The 17,597-nt window shown below is 39.6% G+C and overlaps 1 protein-coding gene across 1 annotated transcript in view; it reads right to left on the minus strand.

Moving 5' to 3' along the window:
* galr1b (galanin receptor 1b) overlaps positions 1 to 17,597 on the minus strand; it is a 59,247-nt gene that overhangs the window by 17,634 nt on the left and 24,016 nt on the right. Inside the window, exon 2 of the mRNA XM_042316966.1 lies at positions 14,651 to 14,716. Coding sequence (XP_042172900.1) covers positions 14,651 to 14,716 — 66 coding nt within the window. The remainder of the gene's footprint in view (positions 1 to 14,650; positions 14,717 to 17,597) is intronic.

Below are 17,597 nucleotides of genomic sequence, written 5' to 3' on the forward strand. Positions count from 1 at the left end.
ATTACCAACATTCACTATTACCAAGTCAGTATTACCAACAGTCAGTATTACCAACAGTCAGTATTACCAACAGTCAGAAGTCAGTATTACTAACAGTCAGTAGTCACTATTACCAACAGTCAGTATTACCAACAGTCAGTATTACCAACAGTCAGTATGAGCAACAGTCAGTATTACCAACAGTCAGAAGTCACTATTACCAACAGTCAGTATTACCAACAGTCAGAAGTCACTATTACCAACAGTCAGTATTACCAACATTCACTATTACCAACAGTCACTATTACCAACAGTCAGTAGTCAGTATTACCAACAGTCAGTAGTCAGTATCACCAACAGTCAGTAGTCACTATTACCAACAGTCAGTATTACCAACAGTCAGTATTACCAACAGTCAGAAGTCAGTATTACTAACAGTCAGTAGTCAGTATCACCAACAGTCAGTAGTCACTATTACCAACAGTCAGTATTACCAACAGTCACTATTACCAACAGTCAGTATTACCAACAGTCACTATTACCAACAGTCAGTATTACCAACAGTCACTATTACCAACAGTCAGTATTACCAACAGTCACTATTACCAACAGTCAGTATTACCAACAGTCAGTAGTCCGTATTACCAACAGTCAGTAGTCACTATCACCAACAGTCACTATTACCAACAGTCAGTATTACCAACAGTCACTATTACCAACAGTCAGTATTACCAACAGTCACTATTACCAACAGTCAGTATTACCAACAGTCAGTAGTCCGTATTACCAACAGTCAGTAGTCCGTATTACCAACAGTCAGTAGTCACTATTACCAACAGTCAGTAGTCACTATCACCAACAGTCAGTAGTCACTATTACCAACAGTCACTATTACCAACAGTCAGTAGTCCGTATTACCAACAGTCAGTAGTCACTATTACCAACAGTCAGTAGTCACTATCACCAACAGTCAGTAGTCACTATTACCAACATTCACTATTACCAAGTCAGTATTACCAACAGTCAGTATTACCAACAGTCAGTATTACCAACAGTCAGTAGTCACTATTACCAACAGTCAGAAGTCAGTATTACCAACAGTCAGAAGTCAGTATTACCAACAGTCAGTATTACCAACAGTCAGTAGTCACTATTACCAACAGTCAGTAGTCACTATTACCAACAGTCAGTAGTCACTATTACCAACAGTCAGAAGTCACTATTACCAACAGTCACTATTACCAACAGTCAGTAGTCAGTATTACCAACAATCAGTAGTCACTATTACCAACAGTCAGTATTACCAACAGTCACTATTACCAACAGTCACTATTACCAACAGTCAGTAGTCAGTATTACCAACAGTCAGTAGTCACTATTACCAACAGTCACTATTACCAACAGTCACTATTACCAACAGTCAGTAGTCACTATTACCAACAGTCACTATTACCAACAGTCAGTAGTCAGTATTACCAACAGTCAGTATTACCAACAGTCACTATTACCAACAGTCACTATTACCAACAGTCACTATTACCAACAGTCAGTAGTCAGTATTACCAACAGTCAGTAGTCAGTATTACTAACAGTCAGTAATCACTATTACCAACAGTCAGTATTACCAACAGTCACTATTACCAACAGTCAGTATTACTAACAGTCAGAAGTCAGTATTACTAACAGTCAGTATTACCAACAGTCAGTATTACCAACAGTCAGTAGTCAGTATTACCAACAGTCAGTATTACCAACAGTCAGTAGTCAGTATTACTAACAGTCAGTAATCACTATTACCAACAGTCAGTATTACCAACAGTCAGTAGTCAGTATTACCAACAGTCAGTATTACCAACAGTCACTATTACCAACAGTCAGTAGTCAGTAGTCAGTATTACCAACAGTCAGAAGTCAGTAGTCAGTATTACCAACAGTCAGTAGTCAGTATTACCAAGTCAGTAGTCACTATTACCAACAGTCAGTATTACCAACAGTCAGTAATACCAACAGTCAGTTATACCAACAGTCAGTATTACCAACAGTCAGAAGTCAGTAGTCAGTATTACCAACAGTCAGTATTACCAACAGTCAGAAGTCAGTAGTCAGTATTAACAACAGTCAGTATTACCAACAGTCAGTATTACCAACAGTCAGTAGTCAGCATTACCAACAGTCAGTATTACCAACAGTCAGTAGTCAGTATTACTAACAGTCAGTAATCACTATTACCAACAGTCAGTATTACCAACAGTCACTATTACCAACAGTCAGCAGTCAGTATTACTAACAGTCAGTAGTCAGTATTAACAACAGTCAGTATTACCAACAGTCAGTATTACCAACAGTCAGTAGTCAGTATTACCAACAGTCAGTATTACCAACAGTCAGTAGTCAGTATTACTAACAGTCAGTAATCACTATTACCAACAGTCAGTATTACCAACAGTCACTATTACCAACAGTCAGAAGTCAGTATTACTAACAGTCAGTAGTCACTATTACCAACAGTCAGCAGTCACTATTACCAACAGTCAGTAGTCACTATTACCAACAGTCAGTAGTCAGTATTACCAACAGTCAGTAGTCAGTATTACCAAGTCAGTAGTCAGTATTACCAACAGTCAGTATTACCAACAGTCAGTAGTCAGTATTACCAACAGTCAGTATTACCAACAGTCAGTATTACCAACAGTCAGTATTACCAACAGTCAGTATTACCAACAGTCACCATTACCAACAGTCAGTAGTCACTATTACCAACAGTCAGTAGTCACTATTACCAACAGTCAGTAGTCAGTATTACCAAGTCAGTAGTCAGTATTACCAACAGTCAGTATTACCAACAGTCAGTAGTCAGTATTACCAACAGTCAGTATTACCAACAGTCAGTATTACCAACAGTCAGTAGTCACTATTACTAACAGTCAGTAGTCACTATTACCAACAGTCAGTAGTCAGTATTACCAACAGTCAGTAGTCAGTATCACCAACAGTCAGTAGTCACTATTACCAACAGTCAGTATTACCAACAGTCAGTATTACCAACAGTCAGTATTACCAACAGTCAGAAGTCAGTATTACTAACAGTCAGTAGTCACTATTACCAACAGTCAGAAGTCAGTATTACCAACAGTCACTATTACCAACAGTCAGTAGTCACTATTACCAACAGTCAGAAGTCAGTATTACCAACAGTCAGAAGTCAGTATTACCAACAGTCAGTATTACCAACAGTCAGTATTACCAACAGTCAGAAGTCAGTATTACCAACAGTCAGAAGTCAGTATTACCAACAGTCAGTATTACCAACAGTCAGTAGTCACTATTACCAACAGTCAGTAGTCAGTATTACCAACAGTCGGTAATCACTATTACCAACAGTCAGTATTACCAACAGTCAGTATTACCAACAGTCAGTAGTCAGTATCACCAACAGTCAGTAGTCAGTATTACCAACAGTCAGTATTACCAACAGTCAGTATTACAGTCAGTATTACAGTCAGAAGTCAGTATTACCAACAGTCAGTAATCACTATTACCAACAGTCAGTATTACCAACAGTCACTATTACTAACAGTCAGTAGTCACTATTACCAACAGTCAGTAGTCAGTATTACCAACAGTCAGTAATCACTATTACCAACAGTCAGTATTACCAACAGTCACTATTACCAACAGTCAGTAGTCACTATTACCAACAGTCAGTAGTCAGTATTACCAACAGTCAGTAATCACTATTACCAACAGTCAGTATTACCAACAGTCAGTATTACCAACAGTCAGAAGTCAGTATTACCAACAGTCAGAAGTCAGTATTACCAACAGTCAGTATTACCAACAGTCAGTATTACCAACAGTCAGAAGTCACTATTACCAACAGTCAGTAGTCACTATTACCAACAGTCAGAAGTCAGTATTACCAACAGTCAGTATTACCAACAGTCAGTATTACCAACAGTCAGAAGTCACTATTACCAACAGTCAGTATTACCAACATTCACTATTACCAACATTCACTATTACCAAGTCAGTATTACCAACAGTCAGTATTACCAACAGTCAGTATTACCAACAGTCAGAAGTCAGTATTACTAACAGTCAGTAGTCACTATTACCAACAGTCAGTATTACCAACAGTCAGTATTACCAACAGTCAGTATTAGCAACAGTCAGTATTACCAACAGTCAGAAGTCACTATTACCAACAGTCAGTATTACCAACAGTCAGAAGTCACTATTACCAACAGTCACTATTACCAACAGTCAGTATTACCAACAGTCACTATTACCAACAGTCACTATTACCAACAGTCACTATTACCAACAGTCAGTAGTCAGTATTACCAACAGTCAGTAGTCACTATTACCAACAGTCAGTATTACCAACAGTCAGTATTACCAACAGTCAGTAGTCAGTATTACCAACAGTCAGTAGTCCGTATTACCAACAGTCAGTAGTCACTATTACCAACAGTCAGTATTACCAACAGTCACTATTACCAACAGTCAGTATTACCAACAGTCACTATTACCAACAGTCAGTATTACCAACAGTCACTATTACCAACAGTCAGTATTACCAACAGTCACTATTACCAACAGTCAGTATTACCAACAGTCAGTAGTCCGTATTACCAACAGTCAGTAGTCACTATCACCAACAGTCACTATTACCAACAGTCAGTATTACCAACAGTCACTATTACCAACAGTCAGTATTACCAACAGTCACTATTACCAACAGTCAGTATTACCAACAGTCAGTAGTCCGTATTACCAACAGTCAGTAGTCCGTATTACCAACAGTCAGTAGTCACTATTACCAACAGTCAGTAGTCACTATCACCAACAGTCAGTAGTCACTATTACCAACAGTCACTATTACCAACAGTCAGTAGTCCGTATTACCAACAGTCAGTAGTCACTATTACCAACAGTCAGTAGTCACTATCACCAACAGTCAGTAGTCACTATTACCAACATTCACTATTACCAAGTCAGTATTACCAACAGTCAGTATTACCAACAGTCAGTATTACCAACAGTCAGTAGTCACTATTACCAACAGTCAGAAGTCAGTATTACCAACAGTCAGAAGTCAGTATTACCAACAGTCAGTATTACCAACAGTCAGTAGTCACTATTACCAACAGTCAGTAGTCACTATTACCAACAGTCAGTAGTCACTATTACCAACAGTCAGAAGTCACTATTACCAACAGTCACTATTACCAACAGTCAGTAGTCAGTATTACCAACAGTCAGTAGTCACTATTACCAACAGTCAGTATTACCAACAGTCACTATTACCAACAGTCACTATTACCAACAGTCAGTAGTCAGTATTACCAACAGTCAGTAGTCACTATTACCAACAGTCACTATTACCAACAGTCACTATTACCAACAGTCAGTAGTCACTATTACCAACAGTCACTATTACCAACAGTCAGTAGTCAGTATTACCAACAGTCAGTATTACCAACAGTCACTATTACCAACAGTCACTATTACCAACAGTCACTATTACCAACAGTCAGTAGTCAGTATTACCAACAGTCAGTAGTCAGTATTACTAACAGTCAGTAATCACTATTACCAACAGTCAGTATTACCAACAGTCACTATTACCAACAGTCAGTATTACTAACAGTCAGAAGTCAGTATTACTAACAGTCAGTATTACCAACAGTCAGTATTACCAACAGTCAGTAGTCAGTATTACCAACAGTCAGTATTACCAACAGTCAGTAGTCAGTATTACTAACAGTCAGTAATCACTATTACCAACAGTCAGTATTACCAACAGTCACTATTACCAACAGTCAGAAGTCAGTATTACTAACAGTCAGTAGTCACTATTACCAACAGTCAGTATTAACAACAGTCAGTATTAACAACAGTCAGTATTACCAACAGTCACCATTACCAACAGTCAGTAGTCACTATTACCAACAGTCAGTAGTCAGTATTACCAACAGTCAGTAGTCAGTATTACCAAGTCAGTAGTCAGTATTACCAACAGTCAGTATTACCAACAGTCAGTAGTCAGTATTACCAACAGTCAGTATTACCAACAGTCAGTATTACCAACAGTCAGTATTACCAACAGTCAGTATTACCAACAGTCACCATTACCAACAGTCAGTAGTCACTATTACCAACAGTCAGTAGTCACTATTACCAACAGTCAGTAGTCAGTATTACCAAGTCAGTAGTCAGTATTACCAACAGTCAGTATTACCAAGTCAGTAGTCAGTATTACCAACAGTCAGTAGTCAGTATTACCAACAGTCAGTAGTCACTATTACCAACAGTCAGTATTACCAACAGTCACTATTACCAACAGTCAGTAGTCAGTATTACCAACAGTCGGTAGTCAGTATCACCAACAGTCAGTAGTCAGTATTACCAACAGTCAGTATTACCACAGTCAGTATTACCAACAGTCAGTATTACCAACAGTCAGAAGTCAGTATTACCAACAGTCAGTAATCACTATTACCAACAGTCAGTATTACCAACAGTCACTATTACTAACAGTCAGTAGTCACTATTACCAACAGTCAGTAGTCAGTATTACCAACAGTCAGTAATCACTATTACCAACAGTCAGTATTACCAACAGTCAGTATTACCAACAGTCAGAAGTCAGTATTACCAACAGTCAGAAGTCAGTATTACCAACAGTCAGTATTACCAACAGTCAGTAGTCACTATTACCAACAGTCAGTAGTCAGTATTACCAACAGTCAGTAATCACTATTACCAACAGTCAGTATTACCAACAGTCAGTATTACCAACAGTCAGTAGTCAGTATCACCAACAGTCAGTAGTCAGTATTACCAACAGTCAGTAATCACTATTACCAACAGTCAGTATTACCAACAGTCAGAAGTCAGTATTACCAACAGTCAGAAGTCAGTATTACCAACAGTCAGTATTACCAACAGTCAGTATTACCAACAGTCAGAAGTCACTATTACCAACAGTCAGTAGTCACTATTACCAACAGTCAGAAGTCAGTCAGTCATTACCAACAGTCAGTATTACCAACAGTCAGTATTACCAACAGTCAGAAGTCACTATTACCAACAGTCAGTATTACCAACATTCACTATTACCAAGTCAGTATTACCAACAGTCAGTATTACCAACAGTCAGTATTACCAACAGTCAGAAGTCAGTATTACTAACAGTCAGTAGTCACTATTACCAACAGTCAGTATTCAGTCAGTATTACCAACAGTCAGTATTAGCAACAGTCAGTATTACCAACAGTCAGAAGTCACTATTACCAACAGTCAGTATTACCAACAGTCAGCATTACCAACAGTCAGCATTACCAACAGTCAGTATTACCAACAGTCAGAAGTCACTATTACCAACAGTCACTATTACCAACAGTCAGTATTACCAACAGTCAGTATTACCAACAGTCAGTAGTCCGTATTACCAACAGTCAGTAGTCACTATCACCAACAGTCACTATTACCAACAGTCAGTATTACCAACAGTCACTATTACCAACAGTCAGTATTACCAACAGTCACTATTACCAACAGTCAGTATTACCAACAGTCAGTAGTCCGTATTACCAACAGTCAGTAGTCCGTATTACCAACAGTCAGTAGTCACTATTACCAACAGTCAGTAGTCACTATCACCAACAGTCAGTAGTCACTATTACCAACAGTCACTATTACCAACAGTCAGTAGTCCGTATTACCAACAGTCAGTAGTCACTATTACCAACAGTCAGTAGTCACTATCACCAACAGTCAGTAGTCACTATTACCAACAGTCAGTAGTCACTATTACCAACATTCACTATTACCAAGTCAGTATTACCAACAGTCAGTATTACCAACAGTCAGTATTACCAACAGTCAGTAGTCACTATTACCAACAGTCACTATTACCAACAGTCAGTAGTCAGTATTACCAACAGTCACTATTACCAACAGTCAGTAGTCACTATTACCAACAGTCAGAAGTCAGTATTACCAACAGTCAGAAGTCAGTATTACCAACAGTCAGTATTACCAACAGTCAGTAGTCACTATTACCAACAGTCAGTAGTCACTATTACCAACAGTCAGTAGTCACTATTACCAACAGTCAGTCAGATGTCACTATTACCAACAGTCACTATTACCAACAGTCAGTAGTCAGTATTACCAACAGTCAGTAGTCACTATTACCAACAGTCACTATTACCAACAGTCACTATTACCAACAGTCAGTAGTCAGTATTACCAACAGTCAGAAGTCACTATTACCAACAGTCAGTAGTCACTATTACCAACAGTCAGTAGTCACTATTACCAACAGTCACTATTACCAACAGTCAGTAGTCAGTATTACCAACAGTCAGTATTACCAACTGTCAGTATTACCAACAGTCACTATTACCAACAGTCACTATTACCAACAGTCGGAAGTCAGTATTACCAACAGTCACTATTACCAACAGTCAGAAGTCAGTATTACCAACAGTCAGTATTACCAACAGTCAGTATTACCAACAGTCACTATTACCAACAGTCAGAAGTCAGTATTACCAACAGTCAGTAGTCACTATTACCAACAGTCAGTAGTCACTATTACCAACAGTCAGTAGTCACTATTACCAACAGTCAGTAGTCACTATTACCAACAGTCAGAAGTCAGTATTACCAACAGTCAGAAGTCAGTATTACCAACAGTCAGTATTACCAACAGTCAGTATTACCAACAGTCAGAAGTCAGTATTACCAACAGTCAGAAGTCAGTATTACCAACAGTCAGAAGTCACTATTACCAACAGTCAGTATTACCAACATTCACTATTACCAACAGTCAGTATTACCAACAGTCAGTAGTCAGTATTACCAACAGTCAGTAGTCCGTATTACCAACAGTCAGTAGTCACTATTACCAACAGTCAGTAGTCACTATCACCAACAGTCAGTAGTCACTATTACCAACAGTCACTATTACCAACAGTCAGTAGTCCGTATTACCAACAGTCGTAGTCACTATTACCAACAGTCAGTAGTCACTATCACCAACAGTCAGTAGTCACTATTACCAACAGTCAGTAGTCACTATTACCAACATTCACTATTACCAAGTCACTATTACCAACAGTCAGTATTACCAACAGTCAGTATTACCAACAGTCAGAAGTCAGTATTACTAACAGTCAGTAGTCACTATTACCAACAGTCAGTAGTCAGTATTACCAACAGTCACTATTACCAACAGTCAGTAGTCACTATTACCAACAGTCAGAAGTCAGTATTACCAACAGTCAGAAGTCAGTATTACCAACAGTCAGTATTACCAACAGTCAGTAGTCACTATTACCAACAGTCAGTAGTCACTATTACCAACAGTCAGTAGTCACTATTACCAACAGTCAGTAGTCACTATTACCAACAGTCAGTAGTCACTATTACCAACAGTCAGTAATCACTATTACCAACAGTCAGTTATACCAACAGTCAGTATTACCAACAGTCAGAAGTCAGTATTACCAACAGTCAGTATTACCAAGTCAGTATTACCAACAGTCAGTATTAGTCAGTATTACCCAGTCAGTAGTCACTATTACCAACAGTCAGTAGTCAGTATTACCAACAGTCAGTAATCACTATTACCAACAGTCAGTATTACCAACAGTCAGTATTACCAACAGTCAGTAGTCACTAGTATACCAACAGTCAGTAGTCAGTATTACCAACAGTCAGTAGTCAGTATTACCAACAGTCAGTATTACCAACAGTCAGTAGTCAGTATTACCAGTCACTAGTCAACAGTCAGTATTACCATTACCAGTCAGTATTACCAACAGTCAGTATTACCAACAGTCAGTAGTCACTATTACCAACAGTCAGTAGTCACTATTACCAACAGTCAGTAGTCAGTATTACCAACAGTCAGTATTACCAACAGTCAGTATTACCAACAGTCACTATTACCAACAGTCAGTATTACCAACAGTCACTATTACCAAGTCAGTATTACCAACAGTCAGTATTACAACAGTCAGTATTACCAACAGTCAGTAGTCAGTATTACTAACAGTCAGTAGTCACTATTACCAACAGTCAGTATTACCAACAGTCAGTATTACCAACAGTCAGTATTACCAACAGTCAGTATTACCAACAGTCAGAAGTCACTATTACCAACAGTCAGTATTAGTCCTAAGTCAGTCAGCTATTACCAACAGTCAGTCACTATTACCAAGTCAGTCACTATTACCAACAGTCAGTCACTATTACCAACAGTCACTATTACCAACAGTCAGTATTACCAACAGTCAGTAGTCACTATTACCAACAGTCACTATTACCAACAGTCAGTCAGTATTACCAACAGTCAGTAGTCAGTATTACCAACAGTCAGTAGTCACTATTACCAACAGTCAGTATTACCAACAGTCAGTATTACCAACAGTCAGTAGTCAGTATTACCAACAGTCAGTAGTCAGTATTACCAAGTCAGTCAGTATTACCAACAGTCAGTATTACCAACAGTCAGTATTACCAACAGTCACTATTACCAAGTCAGTCAGTATTACCAACAGTCAGTATTACCAACAGTCACTATTACCAACAGTCAGTATTACCAACAGTCAGTCAACAGTCAGTAGTCAGTATTACCAACAGTCAGTAGTCACTATTACCCAACAGTCAGTAGTCACTATTACCAACAGTCAGTATTACCAACAGTCAGTATTACCAACAGTCAGTCACTATTACCAACAGTCAGTAGTCAGTATTACCAAAGTCAGTATTCAGTATTACCAACAGTCAGTATTACCAACAGTCAGTAGTCAGTATTACCAACAGTCAGTAGTCACTATTACCAAGTCAGTCACTATTACAGTCAGTAGTCACTAACCAGTCAGTAGTCACAGTATTACCAACAGTCAGTAGTCAGTATTACCAACAGTCAGTAGTCACTATTACCAACAGTCAGTATTACCAACAGTCACTATTACCAACAGTCAGTAGTCACTATTACCAGTCACATTCACTATTACCAAGTCAGTATTACCAACAGTCAGACAGTCAGTATTACCAACAGTCAGTAGTCACTATTACCAACAGTCACTATTACCAACAGTCAGTCAGTATTACCAACAGTCACTATTACCAACAGTCAGTAGTCACTATTACCAACAGTCAGTAGTCACTATTAAGTCAGTATTACCAACAGTCAGTCAGTATTACCAACAGTCAGTATTACCAACAGTCAGTAGTCACTATTACCAACAGTCAGTACCAACAGTCACTATTACCAACAGTCAGTATTACCAACAGTCAGTATTACCAACAGTCACTATTACCAACAGTCACTATTACCAACAGTCAGTAGTCAGTATTACAGTCAAGTCAGTCAGTCACTATTACCAACAGTCTAGTACCAACAGTCACTATTACCAACAGTCAGTAGTCAGTATTACCAACAGTCAGTAGTCACTATTACCAACAGTCACTATTACCAAGTCAGTCAGTATTACAGTCAACAGTCAGTAGTCAGTCAGTATTACCAACAGTCACTATTACAACAGTCAGTAGTCAGTATTACCAACAGTCAGTATTACCAACAGTCACTATTACCACTACAGTCACTATTACCAACAGTCACTATTACCAACAGTCAGTAGTCAGTATTACCAACAGTCACTATTACCAACAGTCAACAGTCAGTATTACCAACAGTCAGTATTAGTCAGTATTACCAACAGTCAGTATTACCAACAGTCAGAAGTCAGTATTACCAACAGTCAGTCAGTCAGTCTATTACCAACAGTCAGTAGTCAGTATTACCAACAGTCAGTATTACCAACAGTCAGTAGTCAGTATTACCAACAGTCAGTAGTCACTATTACCAACAGTCAGTAAGTCAGTATTACCAACAGTCAGTATTACCAACAGTCAGTATTACCAACAGTCAGTATTACCAACAGTCAGTCACTATTACCAACAGTCAGTATTACCAACAGTCAGTATTACCAACAGTCAGAAGTCAGTATTACCAACAGTCAGTATTACCAACAGTCAGTATTACCAACAGTCAGTCAGTATTACCAACAGTCACCAACAGTCACTATTACCAACAGTCAGTATTACCAACAGTCAGTAGTATTACCAACAGTCAGTCAGTCACTATTACCAACAGTCAGTAGTCACTATTACCAACAGTCAGTCAGTATTACCAACAGTCAGTATTACCAACAGTCACTATTACCAACAGTCAGTATTACCAACAGTCACTATTACCACAACAGTCAGTAGTCACTATTACCAACAGTCATTCACTATTACCAACAGTCAGTATTACCAACAGTCAGTATTACCAACAGTCAGTATTACCAACAGTCAGTATTACCAACAGTCAGTATTACCAACAGTCAGTAGTCACTATTACCAACAGTCAGTATTACCAACAGTCAGTATTACCAACAGTCAGTATTAGCAACAGTCAGTATTACCAACAGTCAGAAGTCACTATTACCAACAGTCAGTCAGTATTACCAACAGTCAGCATTACCAACAGTCAGTATTACCAACAGTCAGAAGTCACTATTACCAAGTCAGTCACTATTACCAACAGTCAGTATTACCAACAGTCACTATTACCAACAGTCACTATTACCAACACAGTCAGTCTATTACCAACAGTCAGTAGTCAGTATTACCAACAGTCAGTAGTCACTATTACCAACAGTCAGTATTACCAACAGTCAGTAGTCCGTATTACCAACAGTCAGTAGTCACTATTACCAACAGTCAGTATTACCAACAGTCAGTCTATTACCAACAGTCAGTATTACCAACAGTCACTATTACCAACAGTCAGTATTACCAACAGTCAGTATTACCAACAGTCAGTATTACCAACAGTCACTATTACCAACAGTCAGTATTACCAACAGTCACTATTACCAACAGTCAGTATTACCAACAGTCAGTAGTCAGTCAGTATTACCAACAGTCAGTAGTCACTATCACCACAGTCAGTCACTATTACCAACAGTCAGTATTACCAACAGTCAGTATTACCAACAGTCAGTAGTCAGCAACAGTCAGTATTACCAACAGTCAGAAGTCACTATTACCAACAGTCAGTATTACCAACAGTCAGCATTACCAACAGTCAGTATTACCAACAGTCAGAAGTCACTATTACCAACAGTCACTATTACCAACAGTCAGTATTACCAACAGTCACTATTACCAACAGTCACTATTACCAACAGTCACTATTACCAACAGTCAGTAGTCAGTATTACCAACAGTCAGTAGTCACTATTACCAACAGTCACTATTACCAACAGTCACTATTACCAACAGTCAGTAGTCACTATTACCAACAGTCACTATTACCAACAGTCAGTAGTCAGTATTACCAACAGTCAGTATTACCAACAGTCACTATTACCAACAGTCACTATTACCAACAGTCGGAAGTCAGTATTACCAACAGTCACTATCAGTACCAACAGTCAGAAGTCAGTATTACCAACAGTCAGTATTACCAACAGTCAGTATTACCAACAGTCACTATTACCAACAGTCGGAAGTCAGTATTACCAACAGTCAGTAGTCACTATTACCAACAGTCAGGAGTCAGTATTACCAACAGTCAGAAGTCAGTATTACCAACAGTCAGTATTACCAACAGTCACTATTACCAACAGTCGGAAGTCAGTATTACCAACAGTCAGAAGTCAGTATTACCAACAGTCAGTATTACCAACGGTGTTATGCTGGAGTCACAGGTGTATCAATAGAGAAACAGGTATAACAACAGAGAAACAGGTGTTATGTTGGAGTCACAGGTGTATCAACAGAGAAACAGGTGTTATGTTGGAGTCACAGGTGTATCAACAGAGAAACAGGTGTAACAACAGAGAAACAGGTGTTATGTTGGAGTCACAGGTGTATCAACAGAGAAACAGGTGTTATGTTGGAGTCACAGGTGTATCAACAGAGAAACAGGTGTAACAACAGAGAAACAGGTGTTATGTTGGAGTCACAGGTGTATCAACAGAGAAACAGGTGTTATGTTGGAGTCACAGGTGTATCAACAGAGAAGCAGGTGTAACAACAGAGAAACAGGTGTTATGTTGGAGTCACAGGTGTATCAACAGAGAAACAGGTGTATCTACAGAGAAACAGGTGTATCAACAGAGAAACAGGTGTATTTAACTGAGAAACAGGTGTATTAACAGAGAAACAGGTGTAACAACAGAGAAACAGGTGTATCAACAGAGAAACAGGTGTATTTAACAGAGAAACAGGTGTAACAACAGAGAAACAGGTGTTATGCTGGAGTCACAGGTGTATCAACAGAGAAACAGGTGGATCAACAGAGAAACAGGTGTAACAACAGAGAAACAGGTGTTATGTTGGAGTCACAGGTGTATCAACAGAGAAACAGGTGTTATGCTGGAGTCACAGGTGTATCAACAGAGAAACAGGTGTATCAACAGAGAAACAGGTGTATCAACAGAGAAACAGGTGTTATGCTGGAGTCACAGGTGTATCAACAGAGAAACAGGTGTGTCAACAGAGAAACAGGTGTTATCAACAGAGAAACAGGTGTATCAACAGAGAAACAGGTGTTATCAACAGAGAAACAGGTGTATCAACAGAGAAACAGGTGTACCTTTCTTTTTGAGCGTTCTGATTTCTTGGACATATTCTTCATCTTCTTGTGGAGATGGAATAACACCTGAAGAGGAAAAGGAAACGCATCATCAACATAACAGTCTGAACACATTCAGTTCTCTATATACCTGGAATTCAATCGTGATAAACAGTTAGCGGTTAGCGGTTAGCAGTTAGCGGTTAGCAGTTAGCGGTTAGCAGTTAGCAGTTAGCGGTTAGCAGTTAGCAGTTAGCGGTTAGCAGTTAGCAGTTAGCGGTTAGCAGTTAGCAGTTAGCGGTTAGCAGTTAGCGGTTGAATGTATAAACGTTTCTATTTTTATTTATCTATTTATTTCACCTTTATTTAACCACGTAGACAAGTTCTCATTTATAACTGCGACCTGGCCAAGATAAAGCAAAGGAGTGCGACACAAACAACAACACAGAGTTACACATGGAATAAACAACGCTCAACATGCGTGGGACCCAAAATGAGGTACCGTGTTAGATAAGGGAGGTAAAGGCAATAAATAGGCCATAGTGGCAAAATAATGACAATTTAGCATCATAACAGATACATTCGAAGATGTGATAGAGGTCCGTCCCTGTCTAATCTGTGGGAGAAAGGAAGCCCTTATCCCTCTCCTCTGGATGGAAGACAGTAGTTACCGTGACATACTCGGTCTGGGATGACATCGTCAGCATTCCTCATGTACACATGTCCCATCAGTCCTCTGTGTCCCATCAGTCCTCTGTGTCCCATCAGTCCTCTGTGTCCCATCAGTCCTCTGTGTCCCATCAGTACTCTGTGTCCCATCAGTACTCTGTGTCCCATCAGTCCTCTGTGTCCCATCAGTCCTCTGTGTCCCATCAGTACTCTGTGTCCCATCAGTACTCTGTGTCCCATCAGTACTCTGTGTCCCATCAGTACTCTGTGTCCCATCAGTATTCTGTGTCCCATCAGTACTCTGTGTGTACATGGGGTATTGACACACAAGCACCAGCCCATCAGCTAGCTTAGTACCACTCCAGGAAGCCTCTTCATTTGGCAAGACAGCACAATCTGGGGCCAGGCGATTGGGGGTAAAAGCCCGACAGCACAATCTGGGACCAGGCTATAGGGGGTAAAAGCCCGACAGCACAATCTGGGACCAGGCTATAGGGGGTAAAAGCCCGACAGCACAATCTGGGACCAGGCGATAGGGGGTAAAAGCCCGTCTCAGAGGAAAATGAAATGGGTCAGAAATGAAATACAGAGTGTATTTGTCTGAAATGACATCTTATCAAACAACTATTCTAGGTTGGAGGAGAAAAGCATAATGCTTAAGACTGTAGAGTGGGAGACTAATGTTCTCTGGAGTGATGAATCACGCTTCACCATCTGCCAGTCTGACGGACGAATCTGGGTTTGGCAGATGCCACCTGCACCAATGCATACCAACTGTGAAGTGTGTTGGGGCTGTTTTTCATGGTTCGGACCCCTTAGTTCCAGAGAAAGGGAAATCTCAACGCTACAGCATACAGTGACATTCTAGATGATTCTGTGCTTCCAACTTTGTGACAACAGTTTGGGGAAGGCCCTTGCCTTGTTTTAGGATGACAATGCCCCCCGTGCACAACGTGAGTTCCATACAGAAATGGTTTGTTGAGATTGGTGTGGAAGAACATGACTGGTCTGCACAGAGTCCTGACCTCAACCCCATCAAACACCTTTGGGATGAATTGAAACGCCGACTGCCCCAATGCATAGTGCCAACTGTAAAGTTTGGTGGAGGAGGAATAATGGTTCGGACCCCTTAGTTCCAGGAAATCTTAACGCTACAGCGTACAGTGACATTCTAGAAGATTCTGTGCTTCTAACATTGTGGCGACAGTTTGGGGAAGGACCTTTCCTGTTTCAGCATGACAATGCCCCCCCGTGCACAAAGCCGAGATCCATACAAAAACAGTTTGTCAAAATTGGCGTGGAAGAAGTTGACTGGTCTGCAAAGAGCCCTGACCTCAACCCCATCGAACACCTCTTGGGATGAATTGGTGCGCCGACTGCACTTTCAATGTTTTACCCAAGGTTGCATTCCAAATGGCACCCTATTCCCTACATAGTGCACTATTTTTGACCAGAGCCCTATGGAACTCTATTCCCTATATAGTGCACTACTGTTGACCAGAGCCCAATGGAACTCTATTCCCTACATAGTGCACTACTTTTGACCAGAGCCCAATGGAACTCTATTCCCTACATAGTGCACTACTTTTGACCAGAGCCCTATGGAACTCTATTCCCTACATAGTGCACTACTGTTGACCAGAGCCCAAAAGGCCTTTCTCATAGTAGTGCACTATAAAGGGAATAGTGTGTCATTTGGGACCGCAGAGGATATACAGAGGACAAATCCAATCTGATTTTATTCGCCACTTGCTTGGTAAACAACACGTGTAGAATAACAGTGAAATGCTGACTGGCGTGTCCTTTCCCAACAACGCAGAGCTAAAGATGAAAACATAAATGGAAACAGGAACATGAGGAATAAATACCCAGTGGAATAAATACCCAGTGGAATAAATACACCGTGGAATAAATACACACCATGGAATAAAATACACACCATGGAATAAAATACACACCATGGAATAAAATACACACCATGGAATAAATACACCGTGGAATAAATACACACCATGGAATAAAATACACCGTGGAATAAAATACACCGTGGAATACATACACACCGTGGAATACATACACACCGTGGAATAAAATACACAGTGGAATAAAATACACACCATGGAATAAAATACACAGTGGAATAAATACACAGTGGAATAAATACACACCATGGAATAAAATACACCGTGGAATAAAATACACCGTGGAATAAAATACACACCATGGAATAAAATACACAGTGGAATAAATACACCGTGGAATAAATACACACCATGGAATAAAATACACCATGGAATAA

This window comes from Oncorhynchus tshawytscha, unplaced genomic scaffold, assembly GCF_018296145.1.
Source record: "Oncorhynchus tshawytscha isolate Ot180627B unplaced genomic scaffold, Otsh_v2.0 Un_contig_721_pilon_pilon, whole genome shotgun sequence".
In the NCBI taxonomy this organism is placed as follows: domain Eukaryota; kingdom Metazoa; phylum Chordata; class Actinopteri; order Salmoniformes; family Salmonidae; genus Oncorhynchus; species Oncorhynchus tshawytscha.